General features: G+C 45.3%; 1 protein-coding gene across 2 annotated transcripts; it reads left to right on the top strand.

Annotated features, from left to right (window-relative positions):
- Positions 1-2,529: 2,529 nt before the first annotated feature.
- LOC134438331 (actin, alpha skeletal muscle A-like) lies at positions 2,530-16,676 on the top strand. Of its 2 annotated transcripts, none has more exons than XM_063187879.1 (9): positions 2,530-2,634; positions 4,087-4,243; positions 7,623-7,751; positions 8,302-8,412; positions 9,656-9,740; positions 11,534-11,695; positions 13,735-13,926; positions 14,650-14,831; positions 16,185-16,676. In XM_063187879.1, exons 2-9 carry the CDS (start codon positions 4,115-4,117, stop codon positions 16,326-16,328), a joined length of 1,134 nt encoding a protein of 377 aa, XP_063043949.1. In that variant the 5' UTR covers positions 2,530-2,634; positions 4,087-4,114; the 3' UTR covers positions 16,329-16,676. The 2 variants fall into 2 exon arrangements, with proteins under 2 accessions (XP_063043949.1, XP_063043950.1); XM_063187880.1 differs by having other exon boundaries at positions 2,541-2,634; positions 4,092-4,243.
- The last annotated feature ends 106 nt before the right edge of the window (positions 16,677-16,782 follow it).

Here is a 16,782-nt window from a genome sequence, read left to right as displayed (position 1 = left end):
GGACAGAGTTTCATTAGCCTGATTACCATCAACTTTCAAATCTCTTCGAGAGCTGGTCTGACCAAGACAAGAGCATAACAATGAACATTTCCCAAAACGGCATGGTTGACCCGCCTCCATTGGTTTGCTTATGGTTGTTTGCTTTCCAGATTTTTCTGGAGCTCAGAAACAATATTTGTATTGCTCCTGCCTGGCCTGACTAGAAGCAACGCTGAATGTTTTGCATCACTAGTAGCGCATTCAGGCCGGCTGAGAACCGTGCCGGTGCCTGTTCCCGCACCTCATCGCAAACCAACCGTCGTGTTCATGCCACAGATTCTAGCGTTCGCGAACCGGAAACTTGGTTAGCAATGTGAACCGCAAAATATTAGGTTTTTCTCCGCGAACCGTGACGACAGCGTGGCCGTCAGCAGGTTCATCCGGGTAACACAGTCACGTGCGGAAAAAGTTCAGGTGCAGGCACCGGCTCCGTTCTGGTCGGCCTGAAAGCCATATAGGCCTAGGAGGGCGCGGCGTGGCTAGCGTTTCATGGCTCCCGTAGCCCTTAGATAGATGAAGTGAAAGCTGAAAGCCCACCTGGGAAACTCCAACTCTCATTGTCATTGTGACACAGCACCCCACAGCACACAACAAAAGTGCATTCATGCCTCACCCGTGCAAGTGGGCAGCCCCCAATGGCACCGTAAGGGAGCAGTGCGGTAGGACGGTACCATACTCAGGGTATCTCAGTCATGGAGGAAGATGGGGGAGAGCACTGGTTAATTACTACCCCCCACCAACCTGGCGGGTCGGGAGTCGAACCGGCAATCTTTGGGATGCAAGTCTGACACCCTAACCACTTACCCATGACTGCCCTGAGGTGTGGTGGTCTATAATGCCTCTGCTCAATTGTTGTTGTGGTCTGTAACAGTGTTGCTTTACTGGAATGGTCTTAGGACCCACAATTTTCTATTGTGATGCAAGTGATTTTTTTTTTTGCATGCCACTGTTGTTCCATGGGTCAGTGTTTGCATGTGACATAGGACGGTTGACCTTATTCATTCTCAAATCTATTTATTTTAATATCAAGAATGTGACCATTAATACATATAACCAATATAACCAAATATAAACATTTAGGTTTTTTTATTCATCTATTCAATAGGCCCTACCGGCGTCTTGTCTAAATTTTGGGGCTGGCAATAAAAGGGTTAATCAACATTTTTACACCACGAGTCGACTCTGCAAGAGAAGTTAAAAGAGGGAGTATGTATAGGGTTGCCAACTGTCAATGAAAAAAATACGGGACACTTCATCATGCCGGGGGTCTGGGTGTCGTCCCCCAGAAAATTTTGCATTTCTTAGATGTGATTTCCTGCATTTTAACGTCCCGTGTCCCGTTTCAGTTCAATACGGAACCCGTACTTTCATCTCTAAATACAGGACGATTCCGTATTTCAAGGGACGGTTGGCAACCCTAAGTATGTAGCTAAGCTAGTGAAAGTCAATGCATCACTGTAGCATGTAGCATGCTACGCGGATCCATTGACTTCCACTTGCTTGGCGACATGCTCCCTCTTTTAACTTGTCTTAAAGCAAGACAACGGCTTACATGAAAAATAAGAGACTTAACCACCTTTATAAACCCCGGCCAATGATTTTAACTGTATTAAGCCCAAAAATAGTGGCATACCCCTTTAAAGACACTGGTCTCTGTAACACATTTTGCCTTATCTGGACCATTGGACATTGTTAACGAGCCTTTGTAGTCTCTCATCACCTGGTCCCTCACGACCCCAGAAAACAAAACACACACGCACGCACGCACGCACGCACGCACGCACGCACGCACGCACGCACGCACGCACGCACGCACGCACACACACACACACACACACACACACACAGCAAATGGCTGGCAAGAACTGATGGCCTTAACCTCTACCCCTCACTGCCTCTTAAATCACACATTGCAAGCTAACATTATTGTGTGTGTGTGTGTGTGTGTGTGTGAGAGAGAGAGAGAGAGAGAGAGAGAGAGAGAGAGAGAGAGAGAGAGAGAGAGAGAGAGAGAGAGAGAGAGAGAAAGAAAGAGAGAGAAGTGTGTGTGTGCGTGCGTGCGTGTGCGTCTTTGTGTGTGTGTGTGTGTGTGTGTGTGTGTGTGTGTGTGTGTGTGTGTGTGTGTGTGTGTGTGTGTGTGTGTGTGTGTGTGTGTGTGTGTGTGTGTGTGTGTGTGTGTGAACCTGTCGGGTGGTTATGATGGCCTCCTATGCCACTGTCCTTCCCATGGAGGGTAAACGCTTGTAAAGTCTTGTTGTGGAGAGAGGGAGGGAGAGAGAGAGGGAGGGGTAGTCTGCGGAGTAGAGAGGTTGACAGTGTCTATCCTAAAAAGGTGCGGGGTGTGAGGTGGTACGAGTCAGTGTCCTCCATCCATTTGGGGCGTGGGGTGGAGTAACTGTGAAGGCATAGTATGTGTGTGTGTGTGTGTGCGTGCGTGTGTGCGTGCGTGCGTGCGTGCGTGCGTGCGTGCGTGCGTGCGTGCGTGCGTGCGTGCGTGCGTGCGTGTGTGGCTACTGTATATATCAGTGTGCCAGGTGAGGGCTTCTCTCACTCTCTCAAGGGAGCAAAGAGCACGCCAGCCTCCTCTCCTTAGTGGTAAGTGGACCAGAGGGATATTATAACATTACATTACATTACATGACATTACAGTACATTACATGACATTGCATTTGCCAGCCTCTTCTCCTTAGTGGTAAGTGGACCAGAGTCGTATTATAACACCTCACTTACAGTATGATAGGCACCACACCACAACATCATTTTGGTGAATGCAGTAATCTGCATTTCTCACATATGAACCGGATTAAGTCCTCTTATGCCTCGTTTCCACTGCCGGTTTTCTGGTGGGCCTACAGCTCAACACAGCGCGACTCGGCCGCCACTTTTTGCTTCATGATTGAGCTGTGTCGTGCCTATTTGAAAAGCAAAAAGTTGTAGCCGAGTCGCGCTATGTTGAGCTGTAGGCCTACCAGAAAACCGGCAGTGGAAAAGAGGCAGTATGTATTGACTTTTTTTTTACCAAACATCATTAATTTGATACTTTTCGATATGTTTGAATGTACTTTTAAAAAAAAATTCGTTAAACATCTTTAATGTAACTCGGCCTAGACTATTATTTTATCTTTTGACATGCTATCCAATATTAACATAACAACAATTCTCGCCGAAAATGTGCGATTTGTTGTCGCATATAATGAATGCACTTGGAAAAGCTTGTAGCAATCTCTTTTTCTTTGATGCTCTCTTCAACTGTCCTTGTCGAATTTTTTAAACGTTTTTTCAAATTCGTGTGTGTCTGTGTGCGTGCGTGCGTGCGTGCGTGCGTGCGTGCGTGCGTGCGTACGTGCATTCTTGCGTTCGTGCATGTGTGTGTGCGTGCGTGCTGCGTGGTATAAGTCCTGTCACATATCTATTCCAGCCAATTTGCTAAAATAACTAGATGGACTTCATTAGTAAAATCACCTGTGATGAGAGTAGGGCTATGTGTGAGAGTGCATTTACTTTGTACTATACTGTACGGCAGTGTTTCCCAACCAGGGGTACGAGTAGCACTAGGGGTACGCGAGCACAACTCGGGGGTACGTGGAGAAATGTAATAATAACAAATACATGGAGTGTAGCCACTTTGGGATAGCAGAATAGATATAGAGCATGTGTGAGGGCGTACTCTTCATATGACAACATGGCTCAGGGGGTACGTAGGACAAAAAAGGTTGGGAAACACTGCTGTACGGTAAGCTCTGTGTTAACAGTATGAAGAGTAGTGTACACTTTATTGATCCTAACAGAAATGTCTATATTTGTGTGTGTGTTAATACATAGTAAAAATTGTGATGTTCATCTAACCCTTAGAGAGTCAATTCATCATTGTCTAGAGTGTATTTGGTCCCAGAATACAATCTAAGTGTTGAATTAACACTGCATGTTTTACTGTGTATGTGTTTCTTTGTCCCTGTGTGTCTACTATGTGTGTGTGTGTGTATGTGGACTGCCATCTGTATGTTATGTAACGTGCGTTTCTGTGTGTCCGCTGTGTGTATGGTGCAGTGCAGGTCTCCAACAGTAAAGAGTAAAGATGTGTGATGAGGATGAGACTACCGCCCTGGTGTGCGACAACGGCTCCGGCCTGGTGAAGGCTGGCTTCGCCGGTGACGATGCTCCCAGAGCCGTGTTCCCCTCCATTGTTGGACGTCCCCGCCATCAGGTGCACATGCAGTCACATGTCATGCAGTACACTACACACTAGTCGTGCTATAAATAGATAGGCCTTCTTAAAGGCAGATCACAACAACTGGCTGTTTAAAGACAGTAATAATACTGTAATATATATACAGTCCCAAGAAAAAGTTTGTACACCCTTTGAAATTTCTTACATTTCTGTCAAAATGTATCATAAAACATGGTCTGATCTTCCCGGAAATCTCAAGAAGGAACAATCAGAGTCTGCTTTAACTAATTCCACACAAACATTTACATGTTATCATATTTTTATTGGCAATAAGGCTATAACATTCACAGGACAGCAAGGCATAAGTAAGTACACCCTTGCATTAAATAGGTTTTAACCCTCAGTTAGTTGCAATATCCTCAACCAGACTTGTCCTGTAATTGCAGATCAGATTAACAAAAATATCTGGATGTATCTTGTCTCCCTCTTCTTTAGAGAACTGCCTCTCGTCAGCAAGGTTTCTGGGATGTCTGGAGTGCATAGCTTTATTGACTTCATGCCATATAATCTCAATTATTTTTAGTCAGGGCTTTGACTGGACTATTCCAGAATGTGTATTTCATTGTTATGAAGGCATTCTAATTTAGATTTGCTTCTAATGTATGGGTTGTTGTCACATTTCAGCACCTATCCTCTTATGTGCTTCAACTGTGTGACAGACTTCCTCACGTTTTTTTCTGTAAAATATCACAATAAACTTGAGTTCATTGCTCCACTGATAATAGCAAACTTTCAAAGGCCTGAGGCAGCAAGGTAGCCGCATATAATGATGCTCCCGCCACCATACTCAGAAGTGGAGATGTAACCAAGAATAACTAAAAATGGGGTTCATTCTGCCAATCTAAAATTAATGGGGTTTCTGTCCAAAAAAAATATTGCTGCACCTTTGAGGTTTGCGAAAAAGCATTTATATGCTTCATAAAATTACTGCTAAATATTCTGTAGACCAACGTTGAAACTAAAGTTGAATTTTTCAGGGGAACACATAGTATCATGTTTGGAGGAGAACTGGAGAACCACACCTTCACCAAAACATCATCTCCACCTTTGAGTATGGTGGCGGGAGAATCATTATATGCGGCTACCTTGGTGCCTCAGGCCCTTGTCAGTTTGCTATTATTAGTGGAACAATGAACTCAGAAGTTCATTGAGATATTTTACAGAAAAAATGTGAGGTAGTCTGTCACACAGTTGAGGCACACAAGAGGATGGGTGCTGAAATGGGACAACAACCCATATTTTAGAGGCAATTGACTTTTGAATTGCTTCATAACAATGAAATACACATTCTGGAATAGCCCAGTCAAAGCTCTGACAAAAAACATTTGAGATGATATGGCATGAAGTCAAGAAAGCTATTCACTCCAGATATCCCAGAAACCTTGCTGCAGAAGGGCAGTTTTCTAAAGAAGAGGGAGTCAAGATACATCCAGATTGTTTTGTTAATCTGATCTGCAACTACAGGAAACATCTGGTTGAGGTTATTGCGACAAACTTAGGGTTAAAACCTATTGAATGCAAGGGTGTACTTACTTATGCCTTTCTGTCCTGTGAATGTTTACATCTTATGGCCAATGAAAATAAGTAAACTTGTAAATGCTTGGGTTGAATTAGTTAAAGCAGACTCTGGTTGTTCCTTCTTGTGATTTCCGGGAAGATCAGATCATGCTTTATGACCAATTTTGACAGAAATGTAAGAAATTTCAAAGGGTGTACAAACTTTTTCTTGGGACTGTATAATACTGTAATATAAGATAGTCATTACTTACTGTAGTTATGATAATCTCTTCTGCGACTGTCCAAGAAAGGGAAAGTTGCAGTAACTTTGTAGTTGACATTGAAACTTGATTGAAGCTCGTTGACATTGACAAATGCGAAATATGTATACAGGACGTGGATATTTAGAGTACATTGTTCTGCCATTGGAACATTCCAGTATTGAATGAAAAAATATACTAAATCATTGTAAATTTATTATGACTTTACAGACGTTCCTTACAGAAATTCCAAATAATACCGGTCATTCTGGCTGTTCACTAAGTTCACTTAGTTACTGTATTGTGCCTTTGTAAGGTGAAATATTTAATACAAGCCAAAGGAAAGGTCATTCTACTGTAAGGTCCTCCAAAGTCTGGATTTCTGGTTCCAATGAAAATGCCATTTGGTCGCAACTAAATGTGCACGTTAGAAGCAAGTCACAACTGCCACTGGAGGCTATATTTTTAGATCAATGCAGTGACTTACAACAGCAAGTGTGTTGTATCTACAGTAATAGTGTCTGTGTGTGTGTGTGTGTGTGTGTGTGTGTGTGTGTGTGTGTGTGTGTGTGTGTGTGTGTGTGTGTGTGTGTGTGTGTGTGTGTGTGTGTGTGTGTGTGTGTGTGTGTCAGAGAGGAACAACGGCGTAAAATAGCCTTGTCATGGTTTGATGTATTGCGTTTGGGGGGTTGTCTATGAAGGACATTAGTGTCACTCGCTCCATGGAGAATGTCTGTCAGAAACTCTGCGGGTTACTTTGCTGGTGCAAAGATGTCATGTAAAAAATAGTACATAGAGTAAAATATAAAAAAACATCACACTGTCAGGAGTGCTAGGATTATATTTTGACACCTAGTTTCAACCCCTTCTATTCCACATTCAGTATTCATTAACCTGTTTGTGCAGAGCCTATTTTATAACCTTACTGTCACTAAAATAGTAATGAATATGAACAAAATTCAAGAGACACCGCACACTGCTTACTTCCCTTTACTTTATTTTTCGGAGCGAACAGCGAACAGTTAAAGTAAAGAAAAGTAAGCAGTGTGCTGTGTCTCTTGAATTTTGTTCATTGATTCACCTTCTCCTGCCTCACACCTGCACCTGCATTACTGAGGCCTTGTGCACAAGGACTCTCTTGAACTTTGAGTAATGAATATGTCTTAACAGACTTGGTCAGAGAGTTAAGGATCTCTGTAATGCCATAGCAATGTTGTTATGATGTCTTTTCAGCAATGAGTAAATGCTCCTGCCGGCGGGCCCCATCTGTAGGCCTACAAAGAGGCTACTTTTTCTTAAATTGCAAAACAATGAAGGCACAAGATATCTGCAACAAAATCACTCTGTGTATCGAAATGATGTAGCCTACAGGTAGCTGTGTTTAGGATGCGACGGAGTGTCCATTACTGAGGATTGACCTCTTGTTGACTCATGGCCTGTTTCCCTCTTCTGGGGTGAATTTCTCAAAACCAAAGTTGCTTACTACATTAGCTACTTTGTTGTTTTCAATGCATTTTCCCATTGGCAACTACCGAAGTTGCTAAGAGGCCAACAACTTCTCTTTTGAGAAACTCACCCCTGATCTTGTCCTCTCCCAGGGTGTGATGGTGGGTATGGGTCAGAAGGACAGCTACGTAGGAGACGAGGCCCAGAGCAAGAGAGGTATCCTGACCCTCAAGTACCCCATTGAGCACGGCATCATCACCAACTGGGACGACATGGAGAAGGTTAGCTTAGCACACATGCAATCTGGACTACATTGTGCACTGGACGTCAAGACAAAGGATCTTTAGAAATGATAGATGTACAGATGGATGTCAGTAACTGAAGCACTGAAGAATCTTGTAAGATTGTCAAGTCAATGCATTTAGACTGCAACAATACATTCACAGATTCTGCTTACCAATAGCTCATAGACTTAAACATTTCCAATGTCCTGAGTAGCTCCCCTCAAGGTTGAAGCTACTGTAGATGACACACAAGCTGCACATTCTGTATCAGGTTATCAAAAATATAGTTGAATGACATGCCATATCTTCTATCTTCCTACTTGTTAGATGAATAGGATAACATAATCTATCTTCTATTTTCTACAGTCAGCATTATAATGATAAACTAGACGCATAGGATAACATCCTCTATCTATCCTCTATCCTCTATCTTGTGTCCTGTTAGATCTGGCACCACACCTTCTACAGTCAGCATTATAATGATAAACTAGACGCATAGGATAACATCCTCTATCTATCCTCTATCCTCTATCTTGTGTCCTGTTAGATCTGGCACCACACCTTCTACAATGAGCTGCGCGTGGCCCCTGAGGAGCACCCCGTCCTGCTGACTGAGGCCCCCCTCAACCCCAAGGCCAACAGGGAGAAGATGACCCAGGTACACACGCGCGCGCACACACACACACACACACGCATGCGTGCGCACACACACACACACACACACACTCACGCATGCACGCATGCACACGTCACACACACGTCACCATTGGGTGGGACAAGATGACCCAGCCAGCACGCATACATGCACGCATGCACACACACACACACACACACACACACACACACACACACACACACACACACACACACACACACACACACACACACACACACACACACACACACACCATTGGGTGGGACAAGATGACCCAGCCAGACCCAGCCAGACCCAGCCAGATGAGGGAAGCCAATTAGATAGGCTGCACATTACTGAGGCAGCCTATACACACTGTATGTCTCTCCCCGTAAGCTTCTTATTGGTAGGCAGGACACAAGTCTGCCTACGCAGGCTACTGCATGTCAAGGTCAGGGTTGCCAGATGAGGCTGATGATTTCCAGCCCAAAAAATGCTAAAAACCCGCCTGGAAGCACCAAATCCCGCCCGATTCTATTGATTTCTATGGAAAAAAATTGGGCGGGTTTTTCTGCTAAATGCCTTTTTTACCCACACACGGCCATCCTAAGCAGCCCAATTGGGCGGGAAACAGCCCAATCTGGCAACACTGGTCAAGGTGAATGAGTGGGCGAGGATGTGGACATCAGTGATGAATACATGGGTTCACCGTGTTTACAAACACGATGTTGTGAGGAGGGGCAATACACTGGCAGCCATACACTGGTGTTTTTTTTACCGACACCGGTCACCAACAATCAGAGGTTGAGTTGTGCGCAGGTAGTGTCGCACAGATAGGAGAAAACAAAAACTTAGAACCCATGTATACAGTTAAATAAACAAAGACAGGAAATTCTGAACACCGCTTCAATTTCTCTACAAGAAAGACACCACAGGAAGCCTTGGAATGCATGCACCTTGGACACGCTGCCATGGCATTTTAGTGTTTCACAAGAAAGAAAATTTCAGAGTGTGTTTACATATTTTCTGATGCTAATTACTGTTACTGTTGCACATCCACCTCCATAACTCTAGTCTGTTAAGACACCTGAGCAAATCCTTGGGATTTATGTCAGAAAAAAAACAAGTTTGAAATTGTGCCCGTATACTACATCTTTTACATGTTACATTTGTAATAATAACGTCTACCTTACTTATTAAGGTGGACATCAACTGACTGACTTGATTACTCTCTAATTTTGTCCTCTTTTTTGTCCTCTATGGGCAGATCATGTTTGAAACCTTCAACGTGCCAGCCATGTACGTGGCCATCCAGGCCGTGCTGTCCCTCTACGCTTCTGGCCGTACCACCGGTGAGACTTGCTGCGCTCTTCTTACGCGTTCAGATTAGCTCATGTTTACATTGTGGGCACAGAGTACAGACAGGGCTGGACTGGTGGGGGAGAAATAGGGCCCGGGCACTTATGGGTTAAAGGGGCCCCCCTCATAATTTGCGGCACAGAATGGAATCACCGGTGGGCGCCGCACCTTATGGGCCCCTATTTTCAGAAATGTAAAAAATTATATATTTTTTGACATTTCTGAAAATAGGGGCCCACAAGAGTGCGGGGCCCACTGGGGAATGCCCGCTATGCCAGATGATCAGGCCAGCCCTGTGCATAGACAGGGCAGGACACGTAGCGGGAGGCATTAGATCTTTTACTGCTTACTTAGCCTCTTGTCATTCAGATAGACAGACAGACTACTACCTACTACTACTAGACGACTGAACCCTCCCCCCCGGTGACTATGAGTAAATCCACCCTAAGACCACAGCATTATCTTTGATTCACCTGACTTAGACGGGCTTACGTGCCGTCACTAGTGAAATACCACTGTCACTGCCACTGTCACCGCTAGATACCTTCATTTCCCTTGGGATGAATAAAGGAACTCTACTACATATAACTACGTATATCTAGTCATCTCTATCCTGCTTCATGTTATTTTATGCTGTTGTGTGCTGGGGTGGAGGGATGTCACTTGAGGATAGGAACAGGCTGAATAAGCTCATCAGGAAGGCGGGGTCCATCACGGGTGTATGTTTTAATTCGGTGGAGCAGATTTTAGAGGAGAGGACAATGAGGAAAATGAAAAGCGTACTGAGCATGGACGACCACCCATTGCTCAGCTTAATCACAAAAAGTGGCAGAAGCCAAAGGCTCCTCCTGCCTAGATGCTCCACTGAACGGTTCAGAAGATCTTTTATTCCAGCAGCTATCAGAATTTTTAACAACAGCTGTTGAGTGGTTTTTTTTGTAATGTTTTATAATGTTGATGAGATTCTTTGTGTGTTTTAATGATGGACTGTTTTTATTTATTTATTAGCTCTTATTTATTATGTATTTGTCCTGTCTTCCTGTTACGTGTTGTATGTATGACCAGGTGGCACTCAATTTCCCCTTGGGGATTAATAAAGTCTCTCTCTCTCTCTCATGTTACCAAAAGTTTGTCATCCCATTGCAACTTAACCCATTTTAGCCTAAGCCCTATTTGGGAAAAGGTGCCCTCTGCCTATTAAAACCTATAGCTCAGCCTCCGAAGCACACAAAAACGTGAGATAAGTTGCATTAAAAAACTAAGACCCCTATTTTATATTAGAATTGGTTCATTCAGCTCTAACATACACACAATGTTTATTAAAAAAAACCCTCAAATCTCAAGAGCCTGAATGCAGCGTATATGTCGCTCCAGGCTAAAATGAGTTAATCTAATACTCAGATGTTTTAAACAGGCCTAGTGTCTCTCATCCTTTTTTGAGTGGTTCTCAACCTTTTTTGAACAAACACCCCCTGGAGCTCATCCTAAGCCTCCCAACGCCCCCCTTGACCTGATCATAAGCCTGCCAACGCCCCCTTTAGTATTTAAAAATAAAATCAACTAATGCCCCGCAAAGGAGCACCGCCCCCTCTCAGCTGTATCCTTCTCAATGCCCCCCTAGGGCTCCCCAACGCCCCCGTTGAGAAGCGCTACTCTATTGTATGTCTGGTAATCTGTACAGAGAGTCACTGTTGTGTGTGTGTGTGCATGCGTGTGTGTGTGTGTGTGTGCGTGTGTGCGTGCGTGCGTGTGTACATGCGTGTGTGTATCTGATTGTGTATTCTAGGTATTGTGCTGGACGCTGGTGATGGTGTGACCCACAACGTGCCCGTATATGAGGGCTACGCGCTGCCACACGCCATCATGAGGTTGGACCTGGCTGGCCGTGACCTCACTGACTACCTCATGAAGATCCTCACAGAGAGAGGCTACAGCTTCGTCACAACTGGTGAGGACGCACACCCTCTTGTCATACAGACGTCGTGCACACACACACACAGAGTCACGCACACATGCAAACACACTTAGAAACTCTCTCTCTCTCTCTCTGTCTCTCTCTGTCTCTCTCTCTCTCTCTCTCTGTCTTTCTCTCTCTCTCTCTCTCTCTCTCTTTCTCCGCCTCATCGACAGGAGATCTGCCAAGACGTTAAATCATGTTATTGCGTGTCTATAGGAACTCAGTTTGATTTCTTCTTAACTATTTGGCAGTGAAGTGCACAGCACAACAGTGTATGATTACAGTATACAACGCAAAGCAGTGCTAGCACAGTCCAGGAACACGTCTCCATTACCAAGAATGGCAACTAAACTTTATCATGCACATTAGTCGACCAGGTGTGCGAGCCTGACTGTGTGTGTAGGAGAAGAGGGGGTGGAGATAGACAGGCGGGTGGACAGGCAGAATGCGCAGGACCGGATTACCGCACAGGATAGATAGGGCTGCAGCCTAGGGCCCCCCACCTGCCAGGGGGCCCCTGATTGGACAAATGTGACAAAAAGGCAGAATTGTGACAAGATGCGATATTGAAAAATTGATGTAGGCATGTTTACATGTTATCTTTAATTCCCAACTCGTAATTAAGACACTACGTAAATTTGTTTCAAAATTTGCCTCCTTGGGGGGGGCACAGCAACCTGTTGCCTAGGGGCCCCAGGCCATCATAATCCGGCCCTCAGAATGCGCTTCAGAAATAAAACCACAATGGCTGTCATCGGTTCTATTCCGAGACGCCAGGAAGACAAGGCCGGAATGCCTGATTGATTGCTTTGGTCTATAACGGCCGCGTGCGTCCGTGTGCCGTGTGACATAGCTATCCGTGCACCTGTGATCTGTCTAACGGCGGCGTGTCGAGACCGGCATGCACGGGGCGGTGCACCTGTGATCAGGGACGCAACCAGACATTTTCAAACACCAAGGTCAAATACTGCAAAAATAATCAAATACTGCTGTACTGTATACCGTACATTTAAAATGCTTCAAATACTTAAGTCAAACTCTTAACTTTGTTTTTATTAATCACTGCCTTGAGGATAAATGAGGGTGTCGCATACAGACTGAATTTATCATTGTTCATCATATATCAATTTTCATCATAGATAAATTTTACATTACTGAAAAAAATACAGAAGACATGACCTCTGTGTCCTCAATGGTAGTTACGGCCATGCCTGTGATCCATTAAGCATGGCCATACATGACTTACATGACTGGCCAGCAGTGGCGGAACAATTGACCATAGGGCCTCATGATAAGACACAAATGCCTCTTTTGCATTGCCAGTTTTCTGGTAGACCTACGGTACAGCTCGACACAGCGTGACTCGCCCGCCGCCACTTTTTGCTTTACCATTGAGCTGTGTCGCGCCTATTCGAAAAGCAAAAAGTGGTGGCCGAGTCACGCTTTGTCGGGCTGTAGGCCTACCAGAAAACCGGCAGTGGAAAAGAGGGATTTCATGGTCACATTAGGGCCCCCACCACCAATACAGGAGGGCGCAATTACCCTACCCCCCCCCCCCCCCCCCCCCCCCCCCCTCCCCCCCCCCCCCCCGACCAGCTCCATCCACAGGTTAAACTGGGGAACTGCAGAGTTTTGTTGCAAAACGACGTATCCACAACTTTTGACTTTCACATTTTATTATTGAAAATAACTGTTCAGATTCAGAAGTCCTATCATCTATGTGTGAATTCTTGCCATTGAAATATTCTGAGAACATATTTTTTAAAACCTATATCAAATGCATTTTGCAATGCAATGCAATCCAGATGCCAGTAAGATACAGAAGTACTGTACACTACACGTGCATGTTTACTATGTTATATCTATAGCTGCTTGTGTTGGTTGGGATCATTAAAAGGGCCTACAATTTCCATGCCTACATCCATGTTCATGTCTTAGCATGCAGTGGTATTCAGATGCAAACAGCGACTGAAATACTGAAATGAACTGAAACTAAAATCCATTTTGTTTGACTTGTTGTCCCCTACCAGCCGAGCGTGAGATCGTGAGGGACATCAAGGAGAAGCTGTGCTACGTGGCTCTGGACTTTGAGAACGAGATGGCCACCGCCGCCTCCTCCTCCTCCCTGGAGAAGTCCTACGAGTTGCCCGACGGCCAGGTCATCACCATCGGTAACGAGAGGTTCCGCTGCCCCGAGACCCTCTTCCAGCCCTCCTTCATTGGTGAGCATTCAACACATCAGGGCTAATATGGAAGTAGAATCTTTTTATTATGTTGACTTAGCAATTAACCCATCACAACCACGCCCTACCCCCGGCCCATACACATGTGGGTGTCGACAGCTTTGTCTGGGCCCAGGACAAAGTAATCTGAAAGGGCCCCCCACCCAATACATTCAATGTAGTGAGGGCCTAATTATGGGCCCCTCATCTTCCTGGGCCCGGGACAGCTGTCCCCTTTTGTCCCCCTTGTCGGCTTCCCTGGGTGTCGGGACTTGATGCTGTGACCCCTAGTCTGAAAATCCTGAAAAAAAAACTGATCCCCATGACATCCTCAGTCTCAAAAGCATGAGGAGTGCTCTCCTTTACAAAACCTGGAATGACTGCATGCTCCCAAATGTTCACTAGTTCTGTTCAGTGTGTGTGTGTGTGTGTGTGTGTGTGTGTGTGTGTGTGTATGTGTGTGTGTGTGTGTGTGTGTGTGTGTGTCTGTGTGTGTGTGTGTGTGTGTGTGTGTGTGTGTGTGTGTGTGTGTGTGTGTGTGTGTGTGTGTGTGTGTGTGTGCGTACGTACGTGCGTGCCATATGAAGTAGCCTAGGAGCAAGTGATCAGCATTTCAGATTAAGCCTTGGTTGTTTGGGGGTGACAGTGTCATGTCACAGACCACTCGTGTCGTGTGCCACACCACCACCAGTCTATTCACTATCCACCCTCTCTGTCCCCCAGGTATGGAGTCTGCTGGTATCCATGAGACCACATACAACGGCATCATGAAGTGTGATATTGACATCCGTAAGGACCTGTACGCCAACAATGTGCTGTCCGGTGGTACCACCATGTACCCAGGTATCGGTGACCGCATGCAGAAGGAGATCACAGCCCTGGCCCCCAGCACCATGAAGATCAAGGTACTGTACACTCACACTTTTTTCCCCTTTGTGGCACAGCCTAAATACATAGAAAGTAGTAGCCTGATTATCATCGACTTTCAAATCTCTTTGAGACTTCGTTCGGAGCAAGAAAGCATGAAGCAAGAAACCCTTAGTTTGCTAATGGTTGTTTGCTTCACGACAAAGTGGGAAGAATTCCCGATTTTTAGGGAGCTCAGAAACGATATTTGTATTGCTCTTGGCCTGACTAGAAGCAACACTGAAGGTGTTGCATCACTAGGAGGGCACAGTCTGGCTAAGAAGGTAGATATTTGAAGTGATGTAGACTGATGTAGACAAATTACAGCAGATGGACCCTCTCTGCCTGCTCATTGTTTCCGTTTTGCCCATGATGATAGGACCGCATACTGTAGGCCTTTTATTTCCATGCATTTACTACACTCTGTCTGTCTACAGAGGGCAGTAGTGTAGTGCACGCACACACAGACAGTCAGTGAGTGTAGTCTAGTGTATGTAAGCCTGTTAGCCAAGTAATTGACAACCTGAGCAACCTGGGCTTTGTGAGGTAGTACATAAGTGAAGGCAAGCCTCTAGCTCTAGCTTATGTGGTCTGTGCTGGAGCTAATGACTTGAATTTAAATGTGTGCCTGACCTTCAATCTGTCTGAAGCCTTTACAATGGTGTTTTTAGTTTTCATCCACATCGTCCTGCATCAAAAATATCCACATACCACTGTGGGACCATCGCCTAAATGTAGTAGCATTCCTTCAACCATTATGCCTCTTTTCCACTGCCGGTTTTCTGGTAGGCCTACAGCTTGACAAAGTGTGACTTGGCCGCCACTTTTTGCTTTTCGAATAGACACGACACAGCTCAATTGTAAAGCAATTGTGGCAGCCGAGTCAAGCTATGTCGAGCTGTAGGCCTACCAGAAACCCTGCAGTGGAAAAGAGGCATTAGCGAGGTGAATTTAACACTGAAAGGTGTTGAATTAACACTGTTAAATGCACAGTTTAGAGTACATTAGTGCACGCCCAACCATAATATAACACATGTTCTTTGTGCTGCCCTCACAAACAGATGATCCCCCCCTGAGAGTAGCTACTCAGGGGTCCGTTTCTCGATTATTGTCGTTGCTAACCGTTTTAAGACGTAACACCATTCCCTTGGATTTAGTGGTGAGCGTCGCTGTCAAGATGCAGTTGAGTCGCTCGTATGAAGGACTTTGCTAACGATGATAGCAAAGATGCTTTCGAGAAACGGACCCCATAAGTGCTTGTGTGTTGTGTGTTGTCTTCCTCCAGATGATCACCCCCCTGAGCGTAGCTACTCAGTACTAAGTGCTTGTGTGTTTGTGTTGTCCTCCTCCAGATGATCGCCCCCCCTGAGCGTAAGTACTCGGTCTGGATCGGCGGCTCCATCTTGGCCTCCCTGTCCACCTTCCAGCAGATGTGGATCAGCAAGGATGAGTACGAGGAGGCCGGACCCTCCATCGTCCACAGGAAGTGCTTCTAAACAACGCAGCACGCACGCACACCGCGCACGCACGGACACACACACACACACGCACATACACACACACACACACGGAAGGACAGAGAAAGATAAACAGAGAGAACGATCCAAGCAGCAACACACTTTCTCATTCGTGTATAGCTTTCCTTTCCACCCACTTCATCTCATTTCATTCTGACAGACTCATTTCCATCATCGTCGTCTCCGGTGTCACTCCCTCCTCCATCCTGTCCTGTCCTAATCTTAATTTCTAATGCGCTGTCCTGTCCTGTCCTCAATCACTGTAAATTGCTCTTCATTCCCTCCCATTGTTCATCCAATGCAATAAACACTTCTAATCCCCCCCCCCATCTTCGCAGCCTCCGAGATTGATTGAGAGACACCACTGCAACTACACTACGACACTTTTACATGTAGATTTTCAATCAAGGTCCCTTTCATCGACGAGTTATAC

The sequence above is a fragment of the Engraulis encrasicolus genome, chromosome 22 (assembly GCF_034702125.1).
Source record: "Engraulis encrasicolus isolate BLACKSEA-1 chromosome 22, IST_EnEncr_1.0, whole genome shotgun sequence".
Taxonomy (NCBI): Eukaryota; Metazoa; Chordata; class Actinopteri; order Clupeiformes; family Engraulidae; genus Engraulis; species Engraulis encrasicolus.
The sequence above is the reverse complement of the archived record's forward strand: the minus strand, read 5'-3'. Positions and strand labels throughout refer to the sequence as shown.

Excerpts from the sequence above, each read along its gene's own strand:
- LOC134438331 (XM_063187879.1), top strand. The coding sequence starts at position 4,115 with ATGTGTGATGAGGATGAGACTACCGCCCTGGTGTGCGACAACGGCTCC. Across the intron at positions 4,244-7,622 it reads TTGGACGTCCCCGCCATCAG|GGTGTGATGGTGGGTATGGG; the intron begins GTGCACATGCAG and ends GTCCTCTCCCAG. Across the intron at positions 11,696-13,734 it reads CTACAGCTTCGTCACAACTG|CCGAGCGTGAGATCGTGAGG; the intron begins GTGAGGACGCAC and ends GTCCCCTACCAG.